Here is a 21507-nt window from a genome sequence, read left to right on the forward strand (position 1 = left end):
CTCTTGTGGGTCAGGAATAGACAGATCCGAGTTTAAAATACCCTGTGTTGGGTAACTTAATACCCACTCCGTGTATCCCAGAGAAAGGATTCTTGGCGTGCCGTCCGAAGCGCTGCGGCACTTAGCGCCGAAGCCCCTGGGGGAGGAAGGAACGCTGAGCCCTGGGTTTCGCCTAAGGTCAGAGGGGCTAGTGCGAGAGCCCCGGGGGCTCAGGCCCCCGCCAGGTGGAAGGCTGTGCGCTCGTCTGCGCTCTAGAGCCCCGATACCCAGCGCAGCCAGTAAGCGGCGCTGGGCCTCGGGTTTGGCGGGCCCGAGCAGCGGGCTGCGGATTACCTGCAGCAGAGGGGAGCCGGCGAGCTCCTCCCCGCCCGCCGCCCCCACTCCCCGCCCCCACCGCGGCACCAGCCCGGGCTCCGCGGGCTCGGCGCACTCGCTCGCCGGAGTCGGGGCCGAGTAGTCGGCGGCGGCAGGCAGGGAGCGCGGGGCCGGCGCGGCTGGCCTGCGGGGTCGCCCTCCTCCCGCACAGTGCGGCGCAGGGAGGCTCCCGCCTCGGCCGCCCCCGCCCGCGCCTCCTCCCCCGCTCTGCAGGCGGGGACCGCCCGGCGCTCGCACCCGGCCGCCGCGGCCCCCTCCGCCCCCGGCTCCGGGCAGCGCCGCGGCAGTAGCGGCAGCACAGCGGCAGTAGCGGCAGCACAGCGGCGGCAGCAGCGGCAGGAGGCAGCGCGAGGGGCCGCCGCTAGCGCCGCCGGGCTCCGCGGGGCTCAGGAGGCAGCGCCGGCGAGGAGGCGCGGAGCCATGGCCGATGGGGGCGAGGGCGAGGACGAGATCCAGTTCCTGCGAACTGTAAGCGGCGCGCGTCCTGTGTTTCCCCCGGGGACGGGGGCGCCATGCACCGGCCGGGGCCGGGCAGAGCGACAGCGGCAGCGGGGGCGCGCGGGCGGGGCGGGGTGCCCCGCGGGCTCCGGAGGAGCCGTGTGGGGGCGACGGGAGGGAAGGGTGCGTGTAGGTGCGCGTGTAGGGGAAGCCGGGGCCGGAGAGCGGCTGGAGCGCTGCGAGCGGGCGGGAGGCGCGCAGCCTGGGTCCCGGGGCGCTGAGGAGCGGCGCCTGGGAGCCGCGGGAGTCCGGGAGGAGGGGGCCGTCCGGCCTGACCTGTGGCGGGGCCGGCGCCTTCCGGAGCGCCGCGGGGGAGGGTGCGGACCGGGCGGCCCGCGCGGGGCTCGGGGCCGGCGGGGTCGCGCGGACTGTCGCCGGGAATTCCGCCGCGGCGCGGTTTCTCTGTCTTGCGGGCTGGACCCGCGCGCTGTCGCGCAACCCGGGGACTCGCCTACTTGGCGTAGAGCGCGCCGCGGCCGACTGTTCCCGGAGGGGGTGCGGGACGCGGCCTCCAGAGCTCCCCCAAGTCCGGGTGCTGCGGAGGGGAGAGGAGTCTCCCCCATGGTCACCGCGGTTCCCCGGCGCCGGCTTGCAGAACGTGGAAGGGATGGAAGACGAGAGAGTGCGCGCGCGCGCTTGTATGTATGTATGTGTGTGTGTCTGTGTGTGTGTGTGTGTGTGTGTGTGTGTGTGTTCGCGCGCGCGCGCGGGGGTGGCGGGGACATTGTGAACGTGTCGTTCTCCAAATGCTGGCTTACTGAATGCCTAGTGCAGCAAAGTGTGTGTGCGTGTATGTGTGCGTGTGTGCGTGTGTGTAAGGGCAGGGTGGCTGCCCGGAATTTCCACACTGGGTGGCAGCAGGGAAAGGCTGGCTCCACACTAATACAATTTTTTCTCCTTAAGTACCTCTTGGCACTGCTCCTTCCTCTCGCTGATTTGTTCTAACGCTGCAGATACTTCCCAGGCCGAGGCATTGCTCACCTCAAAGCTGGGACTGGAGAGCCTCTTGGCAAAAGAAAATGCCGTTAACTTCGCGTTAAGAATAACCTCGTTAGCGTTTGCAGCACCCCTTCCATGCTTTTCCTGCACTTGTCTCGGGAAGATCGTCCCTTCCAGGATTCCCCCACCCCCCGCCCGAGGACTGCAGCTTCTGCCGTTACTTCTTTCCTCAACAGAGCAAAAGAGATCACTTCCCAATTACCTCCAGAGTTAGGCAAATCATAGAGACGCTGAAATCTTGAAATATTAACCAGACAGTAACTTTGAGGGGTGAAAATAGTGCAGGTGATGTATTTGGGAGCTGAACAAGTGAAAAGGGTGAATTTGTCTGAGAACGTTTTAAGTGACCGGTTTTCTTTTTTTCCTTTTGCTCTTCTAATAGTTTTAAGGCATTCATTTTTGCTTACTATTTGGGGTGGGGGCAGAAAGCCTTTGGAAAGGACAAAATCCAGAGTCTGCATGAGATGGAGAATGATCTGAAGGAATGGCTGTATGTTATGCACCATTACGTATGCTTTAGAAGTGCTACTGGCCCCAAATCCAGCTCTGATGAGCTGGAGCCTGTATGCTAAAACCTTGCTCATGGGGAGTGTTTTAAGCCTACTAGTCATACAGGTTATAATTATTTTTTTTTTTAAGTGAAAAACTGTCTGTAAGGTTTGAAAAAAATAAGAGGCATATGAAAATACGTTTCTCCAAACCACGAGATCTTTTGTTCAGGTGGACAAAATATTTAGTTGCTGGGTCATTTTTAAATTCAGTTTTTTTTTTTTCTTCAAACTCTATAGGGTTAAAATCAGCTAGAAAATTTTGGAAGGCTTCTTGCACTCAAGGGCTTCCTGCAGGCTTAAATGTTAAGCCAAGCTGGTTGGAGGTGGTTATCAGAATGCTTAATAGAGACCCGGGTAATGTGCTCGCTGATGGGGTTCTGCGCATATAAAGTAATGTTAACTCTGCGCCACTCAACGGCTGCCTGTCAGCCCCAGCAACACCTCTGATAAGTGGGTCCTGTGTAGAGATCTGGCAGTCCTAAGCTGGGATTTTTCTTTTAATAAAACATCCGTAGGTTGTGCTGATGATAAATGACCTTGAAGGAGGTGGCACAGTGGAGCGGGGGAATTTTGTGTGTGTGTGTGTGTGTGTGTGTGTGTGTACTTAACATCTAAAAGGAAAACATGTCTTTTCCTCTAAGTTTTACAATTTCACAGGGAAATATGCAAACCTTTTACCAGCTCCTCTTTGCCTTCTGCCCTGGCTCCTTTCCATCTTATTCCCTTAACCTGAGTAGGTGAATGGCTCAGAAATGGTAAATGGAGTTACTAATGGAGAGAATGTTGTTCTTATAGTAAATTCTTCTCTTTTTAAATTTTTTTTTTCCTGGGTATTTCTTTGTAGGGTGCTGTCTTGCGTTCGTGTCATTATGAGTTCATTCTTTCTTTCTTAAGCTAATGATCCAGGGAGTACTAACAATTTATATATTGGCTAAAATAGTTAGGAATGAAGGACAAAGCTATTGTGTTTTTTTTTTTTTTTTTTTTAAAGAAACAGTTAGTCATTAGGAGTCCTTAATGGTGAAGCTGACTGATCATTTCCTATATCTGATTAGAACACCTTAAGTATTATCTTTTCTTTTTTTTTTTTCTCCAAGCACTGTAGCTCAGTGATGCACCCTTGGCATCCTTCTGCCTACAGCTTTTTTTCCTTCTTCTTTTTCTAGAAGAGGTTTGTGATTGCTGTTAAGGATACCAAAGGTGAAACCTGGAATGAACTGTGTCCATGAGTTATGGCCATGGCTGTGAGTTAATTCTTCATCTGTGAAGGGGAGTTTTGTCACCGGTTAAGCTTGCCAGCCCCTCTCCCATCTCCTTTCCATTATGCAATTGTGAGTTTGCTAACATTCCTTTCAAGCGCTTCTGTGGATGAACCATCAGCTTTGATTCAGTCAGCCGCTGCCCCACCTGCTGGAAGAGTGCCCTCCCTGATGCGTTTATCTTTGAGGGAAATTGAGAATGTGGATGTGGGTCCACTGGGTGTGCTGGAGCAGAATCCTACCCTAAAATGAGCCCTCACCCCTAACAAACCTATCCACTGTCACATCCCAATGTGCCTGGGATTTGGAATGCGTGGTTTATTTTGTTGTAAAATTTTCATTTACTTTCTTGTGTGTCCATGAGCTGTGATTTGGTAATTAAAACCATGGGTCTCGAAGTGATGCTCCTCTCTCTTTTTCAAGCCATCTTACAAAATTTTATACAAGGAATCCTGGACTTGAAGAAAACCCATGATGTGAAATGACCTTGGTCAAGGGTTGATTTTTCCAAGTACTTCACCTTTCATTTGCGTAGACCAGTTGAGTGACCCTTGATGTACACTGGGGCGTCTACTTTTGTACTTAGACCTGGACTGAGATTGAAAACAGAATTGGGGCTGCAGAAATTACTCTGGCCCTCCAGCCTTCCTTTGCAGAATGAACCGTTTCACTGTGAGTTTCTTCACAGTGTTTGTCCATCTTGCTGATAATGATAAGAAGCATTTTAGAAAGTACTCAGCAATTAGTAGTAAGAATCATAAAGTGTAAACGCCAGTGCCTGATGGTGTAACAGAGATTGGACTGGAATGTTTAGCCCCATTTGTGGAGGTACAGGAAGGTTAATTGTACAAACTCAGGGACTCATTGGTGCGGAACTAAGACTGAAACTCAAATCTTAGGCTCATGTCCTTTCCAGGAGCGAATGGCTACTTATCAGTGTGCTGTTCAAGTCTGTTTTAGCTTTGCAGCAAACAGGATACCTAATCGCTTTTGTCAGCTGTAGGAATGTCACAGAGTACAAAGGAGAAGACTCTGAGTGAGCCGTGAGAATTTGCACCTTTTGCTCCTTTGATAATGAAGGCATGAGGAGCTTTAGATAGATATTGACTTTTTTTTTATTTAAGGATCTGCTGGAAAGCACATCCAGGTTTACATAATCGGACTTTTTTTTTTTCCCCCTCAAATATTGGTGTGTACACATTTGCAGGAAGGACAGACTCTGAAACAATTAGGCCACTAATTTATTTGGCATTCAGTCTTATTTGTGCTTGGGCTTCAGATAAGTGTTTTTATCAAGGCTGAATTCACTGAGAAAAGATTGCTACTTCTGGGGACTGTGCTCCTGCAGATAGAGCCCTTGGGGAGAGGGAGAGACACCGAAGTATGCATTTGTCTCCCAAAACTGTGATATTCTGGACATTTTTTTTTTTAAGATTTTATTTATTTATTTTACAGAGAACACAAGTAGCAGAGAGGCAGGAAGAGAGAGAGAATGAGAGAGAGAAGCAGGCTCTGCACTGAGCAGAGAGCCCGATGCGGGGCTTGATCCCAGAGTCCTGGGATCATGACCTGGGCCGAAGGCAGAGGCTTTAACCCGCTGAGCCACCCAGGCACCCCTCTGGACATTTTTTTAACTCAGAGAAACATCTGTGGAACACCTTCTGTATGCATGGTGTGATAGTTGGTGTTAAGGAAGCGTCCAAAATAAGGAGACTTGTTTGCAATGACAGTCGCTAAGAAAAGGTCGCTAAGAAAAGGTTTAGCGGCTGGCATGGAACAATCAGGAAGAAAAAACACATGTAAAAATTCTAGGATATTAGTGTAGGAGGAGGCCTTTAGAAAACGTCCCCTGGTCTACCTCTGCACCTTCCCACCCAACATTTTGCAGCTAAGGAAGCTATAGCACCGAGAGCTGGAGATGCTCGGGCTCAGTGTCAGCCTCCAGATTGGGGGCGGTCTTGGTCACACAGCTGTCACAATATCATAGACTTGGTGGCTTTAGCAGCAAACATTTATGTTTGTCATGGTTCTGAGGTCGGGGAATCCAAGATCAAGGTGCTGGCAGGTGCAGTGTGTGACCTTTTCCTGGTTTGCCAATGGTCATCTTGTCATATCCTCATATGGCCGAGGGAGAAGAATCATCTCTCCTGTGTTTCTTGTTCTAAGGGTACGAATTCCATTCATAAGGGTCCCAGCCTCCTGACCTCCTCCAGGCCCCACATCCTACTAGCTCCCTCTGGGACTTGGCATTTCAGTGTGTGACTTTTAGGGGGTTGCAGACATTCAGTCCATGACAGTGGTGTGGAGTAACACAGAAGGGGTGAGCATCTCTGCAGAAAGGTCGGAAAGGTCATTCCCAGAGCACCGTTCTTCTTTACAGAGTATATTTAAACCCACTGTCCCATTTGATTCTTCTCTTCCCCTTCCCAGGCAGGGTTCACTGTCCACATCTGCTCCCGTCCTTCCGGCCACAGAAGAGGAAGCTCTTTCCTTCTCTCTAAAGTTGGAGTCATCACGTGTCCGAGAGCCCAGTGCTTGCCCCCTGGTCTGGGACCGGGACTCAAGCACACATTTTCCATCCTTTCCTTGCCTCCCTCACTCCTGTTCCTTCCGGTGGATGTGGAAGCACTGTCATTTCTTTTTTCTTTCTTTCTTTCTTTTTTTTTTCCCCCCGGTCATTTCTCCCACCTCACAGTGTCTGGTTTGACCCCCATGCCTCATTTAGCTGCTCAGCTCGTCCCAGTGTGGTCTCCACCCACCGCCTGTCTCTTCCCCTGCTGGTAATTGCTATGTAGCTTCTTTTACCCGTCGCAGCCACTCTGCTGGATGTTTCCAGTCCCCTCCTCCATGCCAGATACAAATGTTCCCCTCCACCCCTGTGCCTTCTGAACCCCTCACACTCTGCTAACTTCGCCCTCCCTTTGGAAGCTCCTCTGCCTTGGGACACATGGCACATTTGGAGTCATTTTTCTATATTTCAGTTCATGCTTTTGGGGGCTCTTTTAGCCTCTTGAACTCCAAGTCTGTGATTTTTCTCCAAAGATTCTCTCCTGTTTCTTGTTCTGTCTCTTCTGCCTTCATGAGCTTATCTGTGCCACGGAGTCTGGGATCCTAGGAATGAGAGTTGAAAGGACTTAACAATGACCTCATCCAACTCCGAGAGCCAGAGAACTTCTAGGAACTTTCTCAAGGTCATTCCTCCCTGTAGGTGAAGCCCACTGCTGATCTGAGAGTTCTCTGCCCCTTATTTCTAGCTCTCTGGTTTCTTTTTTTTTTCTTTTTTAAGATTTTATTTTTTTATTTGACAGACAGAGATTACCAGTAGGCAGAGACAGAAAGAGGGAGAAAGGAGGAAGCAGGCTCCCTGCTGAGCAGAGAGTATGTGGGGCTCGATCCCAGGACTCTGAGATCATGACCTGAGCTGAAGGCAGAGGCTTTAACCCACTGAGCCATCCGGGTGCCCCTCTAGCTCTCTGTTTTGACTGCCCTTCGACCTCCGGACACACGGTCCTGAGCCCAGGTGTATTCGGTTCCCTGAGTGGCTTTTCTTCCCGGTGGCCCTGTGTTGGCCAGTGGCACTGCCGTTTTAAGCTCTAGCTCAGAAACAGGAGGTTGATCCTAATTGCAGAAGACCTGGGTCTGAGGCTTTTCTCCACCAACACCTAGCTTACATACTTGAGAAAAATTTAAAATTTTTTCTTACACCATGAAGGTGTAAGGTGTAAGGCACCTCAGAGGGATTTTTGAAGATCACACGGTAGGATTCTTGTGGAATCTATTTCAGTGCCTGGCTCACAGTAGGCACTCCATGCAATAATTGAACTCTTTTTTCCTCCCCTCATATCTCATCTGGCATCATCTCCTGTGGTGTTTTCCTTGGCACCTCGCTCAGATTTAGATTTCTTTCATACCCCAATACTTGTTCTGACCTTCATGGGCCTCTGTCCCCACCACTACTAGTCACCCACCCTGAACTCTTTTTCTATCTGAATCCTCCTAAAACCTCGTGTTCACGCCACCCCTGCCCAATTCCAGATTCCTGTCACATCCAGTGTAACCGCTCTCCTTGGCTCATGACCCTCAATGATCTCATTTTTGACACCTTACTTGGGTTCCCCATCCTGCTGGAGCTTTTGGATTGCTCCAACCAGTTCTGACCATACCTTTTTCGAACCAACTCTTGAGCATCTCAGTTCCACACATTTTATCACTTGTGGCCCAAGTTTGGGTCCCCTGATGCTCTGTGGGAGGGTTGCAACTGTGTTGGTGAGGGATGGGGGGGGGCATTCGTTTCCCATGATGCTTAGCACAGTGTTACCTACAAGGCCGGGTTTAAGAGGAATCGTATGGTGATGGAAGACCAGGACAAGAGAAAAGTTCCTCCCTCTCTTGTCCCCCAATTAAATGTGAAAACCATGTGAATGGGTTCAAGTGCAGAAAGAAGGGATCTCTGTTGAGGGAAGTAGGCAACCAGTGCAGGTGGGAGAGTGTTAGTAAGATCCCTCCCAGAGGCAGAAGAGTAGGAGGGAGGCGGTTAAGTTTTGAGAGGAGGGGAGAGGAGGTGGGTGGTGAGACAGGCATGATGGTTGGCTTGGTTGGCTGTGGGAGGGCTGCAGAGGCTCCTGGACCAGCAGGGGAGGGCATGCTGGCACCAGGCGTGTGAGGAGCATTTGAGAGAAGGAAGTTATGGAGACAGGTGACCTAAGGAGAGAAAGAATAAATGAAGACTTAAGTAGGTCTGAGTGATGGGAACTGCCCAAGAGAGACCCTGGGTCCCTGTCAGAATTTGTATAAGTGAGAAGCTTCTAGATGATGAGGTGACTTCCAGGACACCGTGGGGGTGTCCTATGGAATGGCTTTATCCACTTATTTTCATCTCTGTTAATCACGGCAAGAACATTGGAACATGAGGGGTTTTGTGACTTTGGGGTTGGAGTTGTCCTATGAAAATTCTTCTGTGGAAATCAAGTGGGGACTTGGCTTTGAGGGGCCCTCTGAGGTTGTTTCACATTCCCTGTTGAGTTCCTGGGGTCAGCCAAACTCAAATCATTTAGAAGGATGAAATGTGCTGGAAATACATACTTTCAATGATTTAGGGATCCCTGGAAATTTTCATCCTGGTAGATCACAGGGTTGGTCAGTCACTGAACTTCTCATGAACTTCTTTGCTTGTCTTCTCCACTGTCTCAGCTTCAAAGGGCTTCTCTGGCTTCCTATTACTTGGGTCAGTGAACAAGGGACCCATATTTCTGGGGTTTCCTAAAACATGACAGTTGGCCTCAAAGCCCAGATGGGAGGTGTACTTCCTGGTTCCTATGGCCCAGTAAAAGTTCTGTACTGATGTTTTTTGCCATGAAACAGAAATTGGCAAGTTTTCCCTGCCACTAACTTGGAGTGTCTGGGGCACCTGCCTGTCGTTGCCTCCACGCTCACTAACCAAGCAGGGCTCCCACCAGAGCGAGTGACTGAGAGAGTGGGAGCCACTGGCTGCCTGGGGTGAGACCTCCTCTAGGTGGCTGCGCAGTGACCTAATGATGATGAGTATTTGTCAGTTTACCAGAAAAAAAACTTAAATCTAGCTGGGGAGCTACCCAGATGTGGGGCCAAGTGACCAGAACAGGAGAATGTGCTGTAGGAACCCGCAGGGCGATGGGGCCTTGCTGGGTCTGAGGAGGGCTGAGGCAGGCATTTCCTGCGGGTGCTGTGAGCACACTCTTATTTGCACGGACACACACTACTTAGTGTGTGCGTGGGGAATTCGTGTGAGATCAGTGAGTAAGGGACACAGGCTCATACACCCCCATCAGGACGGCCGGGGCGACAACTCACTGTGGTTAATTTATTTTGTCTGCTACAGTGAGCACTATGGTTTTTTCCTTACAGAAGTTTTTGATTTAAAAATCTTTTTGCATAGTTGTTCCATTTCTGATGAAACTTTAAAATATTGTATTTCCCTCTGAGTTTAGAATTTGACTCCTAATGTTCACATGAACCCATGGATTTCATTCATATTTTAATACATAACCAAAGATACAAGGGTGCCTGGGTGGCTCAGAGGGTTAAGCATCTGCCTTTGGTTCAGGTCATGATCTCAGGGTCCTGGGATCGAGCCCTGCATTTTGCTCTCTGCTCAGCAGGGAGCGTGCTTCCTCCTCTCTGTCTGCCTGCCTCTCTGCCTACTTGTGATCTCTCTCTCTCTGTCAAATAAATTAATAAAATCTTAAAAAAAAAAGATACAAAGTAAAAGATACGGTTTTAGAGGACAAAAGAAAAGATAAGAAAACAAAAAAATTATAGGAAAAATCAAATCCTTGAGAGTTGAGTGCATTGGGACATTATTAAAGTCAGTACTAACTGTCACACTGACTTCATAACCATTAATAGTTCTCCTCACTTATTTTTCCACAGCAGGTTTCTGGTTATTGCACTAAATGGAATTATGATTTCACGTCTGTGAGATTTCACTGGAGTTTCTATTTCTTTCACATTCAAAGAAATTTTCCTTAAGAAATTGTGGTCTCTCATATACACACACAAAACACATTCACTCTCCTGAGAGAAAGACAGTATTCCATATTTCTTTTTTACTAAATTTTGACCTTAAAGTGAAATTCTAGTAGATTAGTTCATGGGTGGCAATGAGAAGTCGGTTTCTGGTGCTGCTTCTAGTCCTTTGAAGGTCTTGTTTTTTGTTTTTTTGTTTTTAAAGATTTTATTTATTTACTTGAGAGAGAGATAGTGAGAGAGAGCATGAACGAGGAGAAGGTCAGAGAGAGAAGCAGACTCCCCATGGAGCTGGGAGTCCGATGCGGGACTCGATCCCGGGACTCCAGGATCATGACCTGAGCTGAAGGCAGTCGTCCAACCAACTGAGCCACCCAGGTGTCCCTTGTTTTTGTTTTTTGAAGGGAGTAAGCAACAGGGCCTGTGGGGGCACGGGCTGTGAGAGATGCCATTCTGATGGTGGCAGGACCAGAGACACACCCGCACCATCCCACGTATCTTTCGGAGATAGTCTGGGAGACTTCTTAAGGTCATCCAAATAGTTCTAGAGGCTGACAGAAGTCATCCGAAGTATGGCGGCAGCCCCTGGAGAGTTACCCTCTCTCTGGTGTGGTTGGGAGGTCAGAGCTGTTTTAGATAGCTATCCACTGTTGGTGACTTTACTTCTGGCAGGTTCTTTTTCTTCTTCTTCTTTTATTATTATTGTTATTATTATTACTATGTTCAGTTAACCAGCAGATAGTACTATGTTACTTTTTGATGTAGTGATTCATTAGTTCATATAACCCCCAGTGCTCATCACCACTGTGCCCTCCTTAATACGCATCACCCAGTTACCCCTATCCCCTTCCCCTCTGTAACCCTCAGTTTGTTTCCTGGAGTCAAGAGTCTCTCGTGGTTTGTCTCTCTCTCTGATTTCTTCCCATTCAGTTTTCCCTTCTTGTCCCTAGGATCCTCTGCGCTATTCATTATATTCCACATTTAAATGAAACCATATGATAATTGTCTTTCTCTGATTAACTTATTTCACTCATCATCTCCTTCAGTTCCATTCATGTCGATGCAAATCATAGGTATTCATCCTTTCTGATGGCTGAGTAATATTCCATTGTATCTATGGACCACGTCTTCTTATCCATTCATCTGTTGAAAGGCATCTGGGCTCCTTCCCTAGTTTGGCTGTTGTGGCCATTGCTGCTATAAACAGTGGGGTACAGATGGCCCTTCTGTTCACTACATATTTATCTTTGGGGTAAATACCCAGTAGTGCAATTGCAGGGTCATAGGGAAGCTCTATATTTAATTTCTTAAGGAATCTCCACATTGTTTTCCAAAGGGACTGCACCAACTTGCATTCCCACCAGCAGTGGAAGAGGGTTCCCCTTTCTCCACATCCTCGCCAGCACTTGTTGTTTACCGTCTTATTAATTTTCAGCAGCTTCATGTATATGCCACGTCCAGAATGTCTGCTCTTAAGTATCTTCCATGTATTTTCTCATGAAATCCTAACAAAAATCCCTCGGAGGCAGGGACGAAGAAGTTCAGTCACCTGCCCCCTGTTGGCAGGTCCAGGCCTAGGCGCTAGGGTTTCAGGCCCAGGCAGGTGGCTCTGGAACCCAGCAGACACTCTCTGGGGCCCCTTTCTGCTGTAGGTGAATATATTTTCACACAGGAGGGAAACTCGATGCCATGCTTTTCTCTGTGGGGTTGTACTTTAAAATACCGAGTGTGAATTTCTTAAACTACCAGCGCCTTGCAGGATATGTACCACATGACAGGCTCTCATTAAATGTTTGTGGAATTGAATGGAACAGATTCAGTGAGCCAGCATTTTGATAATAAATACAGAATAGAGCAATTGTGTGCCAGGTTGACTAGGTTTTCCTAATTCAAGATGCACACGTTGGGAGCTCAGTTTGTTCACAGCATAATACCAGGTACGTGGGAGACGCTTGGGAGGTAGAAGACGATCGCCGACCGCTGAGGTGTCAGAAGAGCGGGGTGTTGTTCACATCAGCTTGGGAGCAGTCCACTCGCGGTCCCGGAAGCCTGTGCTCTGTGTAAAGTCAGAGGGGACGACAGGTGAAGAGACGAGAAACACGTCCCTTATGGGGGGCTCAAAGACTCCACCTCCACGAGGTGGGCTATGTGGCCGTAAAAACAGATTTAGATTTTACATAAGATGTGAAAACAGCACAAAAGACCGCATCCACAATGCAGAACAACACTTCGGATGGGAAGTGTGACTTCAATAAAATGGCACATAGATCTCTGAAAATGCCCCCAAATTCCACTCCTGAGAGTTTCTGAAAAAATTTTGATTCATTTTATTTTTGGAACAGTGGAAATTTGGGGGGGGCATAGGTTAAGAGGTGAAAGTATACATCCAAATGCCCTTTGGGGTTATTTATTTTTAAGGATTTCACTTATTTGAGAGAGAGAGAAGGAGGAAGAGTGAGAGGCAGAGGGAGAAGCAGCCTCACTGCTGAGCTGGGAGCCCAGTTTGGGGCTTGATCCCAGGACCCTGGGATCACAACCTGAGCCAAAGGCAGACGCTTCACCCACTGAGCCCCCCAGGTGCCCCTCAGAGTGCCTTTTTGAAAGGGAAGACAGTATTTTAAAGAATCGTACTTCAGGGACATGTATAGTTATGAGCCTATAGGGCAGAACATGATTTCTTTCTTTCAGAGAATAGCAGCATGCTGAAAGATGATTGACACACATGAAAAATTTAGCGTGCACACACACACACATACACACTCTCAGGCACACACTCACACGCAGACATATGCATGTACACATATGCACACACACGCTTACTGGCTTTAATCCCTGATGCCATTTTTCTTTCTTCTTTATCCTCTTTTAGAATATCCCTTCCATCTCCTCTCGTCCTGGACACATCTGCCACGATTTGTCTTCGGGGACAGTGCCGGTGGTTGGGCATTTTGATCATCTTACAAGTTCTGACTTGTAGGTTCAGTAGAAACATCAGGAGAGCATTTCCTCCTGAGTCACAGACAAATGAACAGCTGAGATGAATACTTTCTTATGGGCCGCTGTCAAGGCAGCTGAGAGCATCCCGTTCGGCTGCTGTCCTCTTTGTGACAGTAAAGGGGGCCATCATCTCTTGGAGAAGAGGTGTCACTGTTGAGTTGAAAGGTTTCACTGCTGCTGATGCGGAGACCAGTGTCCCTCAGGAATGCCTGCAGAGCTGGCCTAACTTAAGTCCTATTTATGCAAAAGACAATACAGAAATTGGTAAAGAAGAAGAGTGGATTGTGGGTTTTTTTTTTAATTTATTTATTTGACAGAGAGAGGGCGAGATCACAAGTAGGTAAAGAGGCAGACAGAGGGGGGGGGGGAAGCAGGCTCCCTGCTGAGCAGAGAGCCCGATGTGGGGCTCGATCCCAGGACCCTGAGATCATGACCTGAGCCGAAGGCAGAGGCTTAACCCACTGAGCTACCCAGGTGCCCCAAGAGGATTGTGGTTTTATCCCTTCTGTCTCCCGTGCCCTGTCTTGTCTTTTCTTCTCCCACAGGACTGCTATGTATGTATGTATGTGTGTTTGTGTATTTTATTTATTTGAGATCAAGTTGACATATATCATTATGTGAATTTTGGGCGTATAGCACGATGATTCGGTATTTGTACACATTGTGAAATGATCTCCATAACAGGTAACAGATCTCGTTAACATCCGTCACCATGCAGAGCTACAGAATAGTTTTTTCTCAAGATGAGAAATTTTAAGATCTACTGCCTTAGCAGCTTTCAAATAGACAATACAGTATTCTTTTTTTTTTTTTTTAAGATTTTATTTATTTATTTATTTGACAGAGAGAGAGAGAGATCACAAGTAGGCAGAGAGGCAGGCAGAGAGAGAGAAGGAAGCGGGCTCCTTGCTGAACAGAGAGCCCGATGCGGGACTCGATCCCAGGACCCTGAGATCATGACCTGAGCCGAAGGCAGCGGCCCAACCCACTGAGCCACCCAGGCGCCCGACAGTACAGTATTCTTATCTGTCATTACCATTCTGTACATTACATTCCCAGGACTGACTCATTTCTTACTGGAAGTTTGTTCCTCTTTTGATGCCCTTCACCCATTTCAACCACCCTCCCCTACCCCACTGCTGGTCATCTGTTCCCTGTATCTATCTGTGAGTTTGGTTTTTTGGTTTTTCTTTCATTTTTTGATTCTACATATGAGTGAGATCTTAGAGTATTTGTTTTTGTCTGATTTATTTCCCTTGGTGTAATGCCTTCGAGGTGCATCTATATTGTCACAAATGACAAGATTTCATTCTATTCCTGTGGCTGAATAATATTCCGTTTTATACACCACATCGTCTTTCTCCATTCATCCATTGATGGACACTTAGGTTCCATCCGTATCTTCACTGTTGTAAATAATGCCGAAGTGAGCGTGGGGTGCAGATATCTTCTTCAGTTAGTGTTTTTGTTCCATTCAGTTGAATACCCAGAAGCGATTTTGCTGGATCTCGTGGTGGTTCTATTTTTAATTTCTTGAGGAACCTCCATACTGTTTTCTAAAGTGGCTGCACTAATTTCCATTCTTATCAACAGGGCCCAAGAGCTCCCTTTCTCCTGAACACCTGCTATTTTTTTGTCTTTTTGATAATAGCCATTCTGACATGTGTGAGGTGATAGCTCATTGTGGTTTTGATGAGTCTTTTCTTTTAGTTCATTTTGAAATATCCATTGACTACTAACCACGCTGGGTGCTGGGACTCCAATCTGTCTGAGTCTGTCTTCCTTGATGGAGTTTATTCTGTCTCTGGTGGGCGGGATGGGGAGTAAGGAAAAAGCAAATGTCCTACTACAGATAACTACTATGGGAGAGGATTTTGAGGAGGGAGGGATCCGTGTCTGGTAATGATGGTTGTCCAAGGCTTCCTGGAGGAGGCAACATTTAGAGTTCTAGAATTTTTGGACTCCAAAGGAACGTCAGGTCTAACTCCAGGATGTTACAGTGAAGGGAAAAGAGTTCGTCCAGTGTTCTGGCGACCATTCATTCCGCTCAGACAGGATGGCCACCATTCAGACAGGATGGCCACCATTCCACCACCATTTGCTTCCTGCAGCAGTTCATTTAGTCCCTAGGGCTGTTGATTGCTTTTGGGCAGATCGGGAAGCCGTTTCGCAGAGACGTGATGTGACTTGCTCAAGGACAGCGAGGAACTATGTGATGTTGATGGTAAACCCAACGTCCTTCTAGTGCCAAAACCCTTTTTTATCCTTCCCTCTTTCCCTCCTTCCATTCTTTCCTTCCTTCCTTCTTTCCTTCCTTGCAATGGTCAGGAAAAGTTGTGGAAGCCTGCGAACATGGCCAGTAAGAAGACAGCTGTGGGTGTCCCGCCCACCTCACTCATTTGGGTTATTGCTGCCTTTCATTTGTCTTTGAGCTATTTTGCAATTCTGTAGGTTGTGGGAAACAATGTAGCAATGATTCTGGGGTTCTTGTTCACAGAAACGCACAGGTGTCTGGTGGGATGCTCTTGCCGACGCTCAGCCGTTTTGCACTCGGCAAACAAATTCGCTCAGGTTTCCTGGTGGACTTTCACATGTGCAGATTTTTTGGATTCTCTTTTGAACTTTTGTTTTTCTTTGAGAGCAAATGCCAGAGCACACAAAGTGGCGGGGGAGAGGGAGAGAATCCCAAGCAGGATCCCAGCTCAGCAGGGAACCTGAAGCAGGTCTTCATCTCCTGACCCTGAGATTATGACCTGAGCCAAAATCAACTGACTGAGCCACCCACGTGCCTCTGGGTGCTCCTTTGAACCTGCTGTAACATTATATCAGTTCTTTTATTTCTTAAAAATTCAGGAAAATCTCAGACCTTCTACATTTTTAAAAATATTTTGTGTTTTATGTTTTATATTTTATTTTATATTTAAGTTCATTTTATATTTAAGTTGTGTTTTTACCTTTTTAAAAGAAATCTTCAATGTCACCAACCTGCATTTCGAAGAACAGCAGGTTTTAATGAATGGGGGAGGGTGGGCAGACAGGATCCCAGGAGAAAGGGAACGTGAGTGGAGGTGGGATGGTGTTTGTGTTCTCTGTTTTCCCATCCCTGATGCATTTCCCCCTCATGTGCACCCTGCTCTGTCCTCCAGGATGCACCTCTTCTCCCTGAGCCCTGGGAAGAGTTTACTCCCCTTGCTGCCCAAGACACAGGGCTGATAAGAGCTCCCCGTTGTTGCTGTTCCCTCTCAGTTGGACCCCGTCACCCTCCACCTCGCTACCCTCCTACCCACTCCTCACTCCCTTCATTCAACACCTTGCAGTGAAGAATTCTCTGTGAGCGTCTCTTTTCTTGGAACGACCCCAGCTGAGACCCCAGCCAGGAGACCCCTGGGCCATGGGAAAGACCCCTGGGAAAGGGGCCGGTGAGGGCATGAGCTGTGGTAGTCCTGAGAGGATGGGGAGCCTTGAGACTAGCAGGGGCAGGGATTTATTCTGAATTCATAAGGTAAGAAGGGCTTTTGAAGTTATTAGTCTGTTTTCTTTTTCTTTTTTCCTGCTCTCTGGGGAGGGAACTGGGTCAGAGCTGTCTGTTAGGAAGATTAATGTGGCAGCAATTTATAAGATGAATTGGTAGAGAGAGAGATCAGACAGAGACTGCAGGTCGGGAGCCTGTTAGGGGACAGTCGCCATGCAGTTGGTGCAAGATAATTTGGCCTCAATTTGCGTGGTGGTTGTGAGAATGAAGATGAGGGGGGAAGTTTAGGAGACGCTGTGGAAGAAGGATGGGTAATTGATAAGGAGAAGAATAAGACAAAAATGAGTTTAGGAGACTCCAAGAAATGTGGCCCAAGAGAAGGTTTCCGTGGAGGGCAGTGGGGTTAGTTTTGGACATACTGAATTTGAGGTATGTTATAGACTGGCTTGTGTCCTCTCCAAAACAATACATTGGAGTCCTAACCCTCAATTCCTTCAGATGTGACCTTATTTGGAGATAGGGTCTTTAAGGAGGTGATCAAGTTAAAATGAGGTCATCAAGGTTTGTCCTAATCCAAGATGACTGGTGTCTTTCCACAAGGGACGTTTGGAGTCCGAGTCATGCAGAGCGAAGATGATGTGAAGATACACAGGGAGAACGCCACGTGAAGACAGGACTGGGGCCATGCACCTGTGAACCAAGGAATGCCCGAGACCACCAGAACCAGGAGAGAGACCTCACAGCCTTCCGAGGGACCCAACCCTGCTGACCCTTTGATCTCAGACATTGGGCCTCTGGAGCAGGGAGATGACAAATTCTGAAACACCCAGTTGTGGTTCTTTGTTATGGCAGTTCCGAGGAAGCTACTAGGGGTGCATTATTGGAAATGTGCATTCGGCCTTTTGGAGAGGGTGGGCATCAGGAGATAGGCATCACACCATTAGTGTGATAGTGAAGCCATGAACTTGAGCACGTAGCACTTTGGAGCAAAGGCAGAGAGGGAGGTGACCAAAAGTGCCTTTGATGTGGTCTCAAAGAGGAAGGTGAAGGCAGATGGCTGGCTGCAGGAGAGAGGTCAGGGTGGCCGGAAGCCGAGGTAGACAGAGGTAGATGACAGAAATGACCTTATCATCCCAGACACTGATAAGGAGGAGGGAGGGAAGGAGGGGTGGTGTTAGCTTGAGGGGGAAGCGAGCTTGACAGTGTATTGATTGCCTTTTTTTTTTTCACATGAGAGAGACCATCATCTAAGTTATGGAAGGAGCAAGGGTGAGGGTATAGGACAGGAGAGAGACAGAGACAGCCCTCCACCCGCTTCCGTGGAGACACAGAGACACCGACCCGCCCGTTTGTTGAGCTATATATTGGCGCTTTCCCTAATTTGAGAGCACACACTTATTTTCATTTGGCTTCAGGTCAGCTTTGCATAATTTCATTTTCTGCTGGGGACCTTTTGGGGAGCAGTTAAAGTTAGAGCTTCATTGGTTCTACCCTGGGTGTGTTTTGTTTGGATGTTGCCTGGTGTTGGTGATTGAATAATCTAGCTAGGCTTGAAGTGAGCGTGTCTCTCCTGAGAACGTGTGGGAGTTTATATTGGTGGGGTTTTTAAAATTTCTTTTTCCCTTAGCTACTCGCTCAGAAAGATGACAGGGTTTGTCGAGGTATTCACAAATAATTTTTAGCCCAAGGAAAGCGTAAGAATATATTCAAACAATTCTCTGACAGTTCTGATCCCAGGAACACATCGAAATATCTTAGGAAACCAAGTGGTCATGTTGATAAAAACTGCCCTTGGCTCTCCTACTAGGATAAATAGCTTAGCTGTCTAAACAAACCAGTGATTTTTCAGAAAATTAAGCAATTTACATTTTCTGAGATATTTTAATTTCCACAAAAATTACGTTTTTATGTTATTGGCACGATACTGCAGTTAGAATGTATAGCTTGCAAAATTGTATTTTTTTTTTTAATTCAAAGTAGTAAATGCATATAGCATCTAAGTACGCCCACCCCAGTTTGTCTTATATTTCACACCAGTGATAAAAACGTAAAAGCTTTTAGGTTTCGTACAATGTCTGTACGAAAGAATGTATCTTAATCTCTTTACTGTCCTCAATCACTGCCTGCAACACTTTCTAAGAATGTATCTTAATCTCTTTACTGTCCTCAATCACTGCCTGCAACACTTTCTTCAAAAGAAACTGCTTTTGGGATGATGATGATTATAGGATCTGCCAAACCTAGCCCAACCACATGCTGCTCACCATGCAGCAAAACAACATTAAGATAAAAGTATGTTACCTTTTGCCCCTATTAAATTAGATACAATATGTCTTTCCTTGTCTAATGTATATAGGTTTGTCATGTACGTGTAATATACAGGTATATATGTATATGTGTTTGCCAGATGTCAAACAAATTTATATAGTCTATAACACATTTTATTTATTGGAGGGAGAGGGAAAGGGAGCAGGGGGTGGAATAGAGGAGGGAGGAAAGAATCTCAAGCTGACTCTACACTGAGCGTGGAGCCTGACGCAGGGCTCGATCTCAGGACCCTCAGATTGTGACCTGAGCCTAAATCAAGAGTCAGATGCTTGGGGTGCCTGGGTGGCTCAGTGGGTTAAGCCGCTGCCTTCCGCTCAGGTCATGATCTCAGGGTCCTGGGATCGAGTCCCGCGTCGGGCTCTCTGCTCAGCAGGGAGCCTGCTTCCTTCTCTCTCTCTCTGCCTGCCTCTCAGTGTACTTGTAATTTCTCTCTGTCAAATAAATAAATAAAATCTTTAAAAAAAAAAAAAAGAGTTAGATGCTTAACCGCCAGAGCCACCTGGGCACCCCTGCTTTGTAACAGTTTAAGAACTTTCTTCAATCAGTAAGGTACTAGAAGTGTTCAGATGTATCATCTGCCCTTTGGGTCTTGCAGGGACGTACCTGGGGATGCCAGCATTACCTACATAAGCAGAGGTCCTCACAGATCAAAGGTCAGAGACTCTACCTTTCTGTGTGTCGAGCCTCAGACTTGGACTTACCCAACGACACATATCCAGTTCTCACTCCTTTCTTAGAAAATGAAATCACTCTTGTGCAAATGTAAAAGAGGGTTTGGGCATGCCACAGGGAGAAAAACAGGGCTTGGACCAGATGATCTAGAAGCTTCTTCCAGCCCATCCCTGGGACTCTACCATCTTTTCACCTGGTTGCAGTGCTTACAGATGCTGATCTAGAGAAGGGGGATGAGTAGGAGGATGGTAACACTCAAACACGAATTAGAAGGTGGGAGATAGCTACCTGACGCTTTCATTATAATGTGATAAGAAACCACCCTAGCTGCTGTTAGTAGAACATTTTCTCATTTCGGTCCTGCCAAGGACATTCTCTACAGAACAAAATTTTTAGTATTTCACACGACTGGCTGAGCATGAAACATGGCCCCAGTTGTATCAAACAAAAATATTGCTCCGGAAGGGCCTCAAGCAGGGACCTGAATGTCAGTGGAGGGAGGTAGCCGTGACCCCATACATCACACCGGTGTCATGCAGTCACACAGTAGGGATGGACCAGAGAGACCCTTTCTCCACTGACTCTACAGATGGGCAGCGTGTGGCCCAGAGCTCAGGTGGGGGGGGCATGTCCGTAGATAACCCAATGACTCAGGGTGTGGAAATGGGCTTTAAAATCTTAGCCTTAACAACGATGCTGCTGTTGCCCTCTGCTGTGAATAATGGCAAAGTAAAACCTGACCCAAGCGGAGTCTGGTAAATAAATCATGGAGAAGGACTTGCACATCTTTGCCTAAGAGAGAAAATGAGTAATGGCCCCCTCTTTTGCTTGTTCAGGCCATCAGGAGTCAACATAATTTAATAGTTCAGCTTCTAAGATAGGGCCAATACTGTGGATAAATGGAGTCTATTTTTAAGGTTAGATAAATTCAGCAGGGGAAAATTATCGCTGACGTGTTTTTGATAAGATTCTTTGATGCCATAAACGGAACTACTGAGAGCATAACAGTTTTTCACATGAGTGAGGGAGAGGGAAGAAAAATTACTGTAACTGATAGGAGAAATAAGGCTTTGTTTATATTTAGGCACTGAATTAGTATGTTTTGGGGCATTCATATTTAACTACACGATTGGCTTTGTGGTGGCTCCAGTTAATTATGAATGCCATAAACATTGGATTGGCCATTTTTTAGTCTGCTGTTCTCACTGAATAGTGATCTTAAGAATACACCGAATGGGGCTTCTGGGTGGCTCAGTGGGTTAAGCCTCTGCCTTGGGCTCAGGTCATGATTCCAGGGTCCGGAGATCGAGGCCCACATTGGGCTCTCTGCTCAGCAGGGAGCCTGCTTCGCCCTCTCTGTCTGCCTGCCTCTGCCTACTTGCGATCTTTCTCTGTCAAATAAATAAATAAAATCTTAAAAAAAAAATAATATACTAAATGGGGAGGACCATGATTATCTACGTATGTGTGTTTCTGCAGTCAGCAACAACATAGTCACTCCCTCTCACTTGCTGGGTATTTGTGGGGTGCTGTGGGCTTATCCTAGAGCTTCCTTCTTCCTTTGTATTTTAAAATTACATTTCCGTGGAGCCACTAATGAGTCTCCTAAATAGGAAAGGGGTGAGGCTAGAATCCAGTGGCCAACCCAAGATTTCCTTTTAAGTCTAGGTCAGATCAGTTCAACATTACATTCAAACAGTCCACGTTTTTCCATTTTGTCCAAAGAGAAATTAATGAGGATGATCAAAAGCTGGCTGGAAGCCTTCATATTTGTATCCATAGAAATAGAAATTACAGGGCGCCTGGGTGGCTCAGTGGGTTAAGCCGCTGCCTTCAGCTCAGGTCATGATCT

General features: G+C 47.4%; 1 protein-coding gene across 7 annotated transcripts in view; it reads left to right on the forward strand.

The window, feature by feature from the left end:
- Positions 1-401: 401 nt before the first annotated feature.
- The window catches only part of RYR2 (ryanodine receptor 2), a 738653-nt gene continuing 717547 nt past the window's right edge, over positions 402-21507 (forward strand). For all 7 annotated transcript variants that reach the window (XM_045087357.1, XM_045087359.1, XM_045087360.1 and 4 more), the window contains exon 1: positions 402-843. In XM_045087357.1, the coding sequence (XP_044943292.1) occupies positions 796-843 (48 nt within the window). In that variant the 5' untranslated portion in view covers positions 402-795. The remainder of the gene's footprint in view (positions 844-21507) is intronic.

The sequence above is a fragment of the Mustela putorius genome, unplaced genomic scaffold, assembly GCF_011764305.1.
Source record: "Mustela putorius furo isolate JIRA1106 unplaced genomic scaffold, ASM1176430v1.1 tig00001118_pilon_pilon_pilon, whole genome shotgun sequence".
NCBI lineage: Eukaryota > Metazoa > Chordata > Mammalia > Carnivora > Mustelidae > Mustela > Mustela putorius.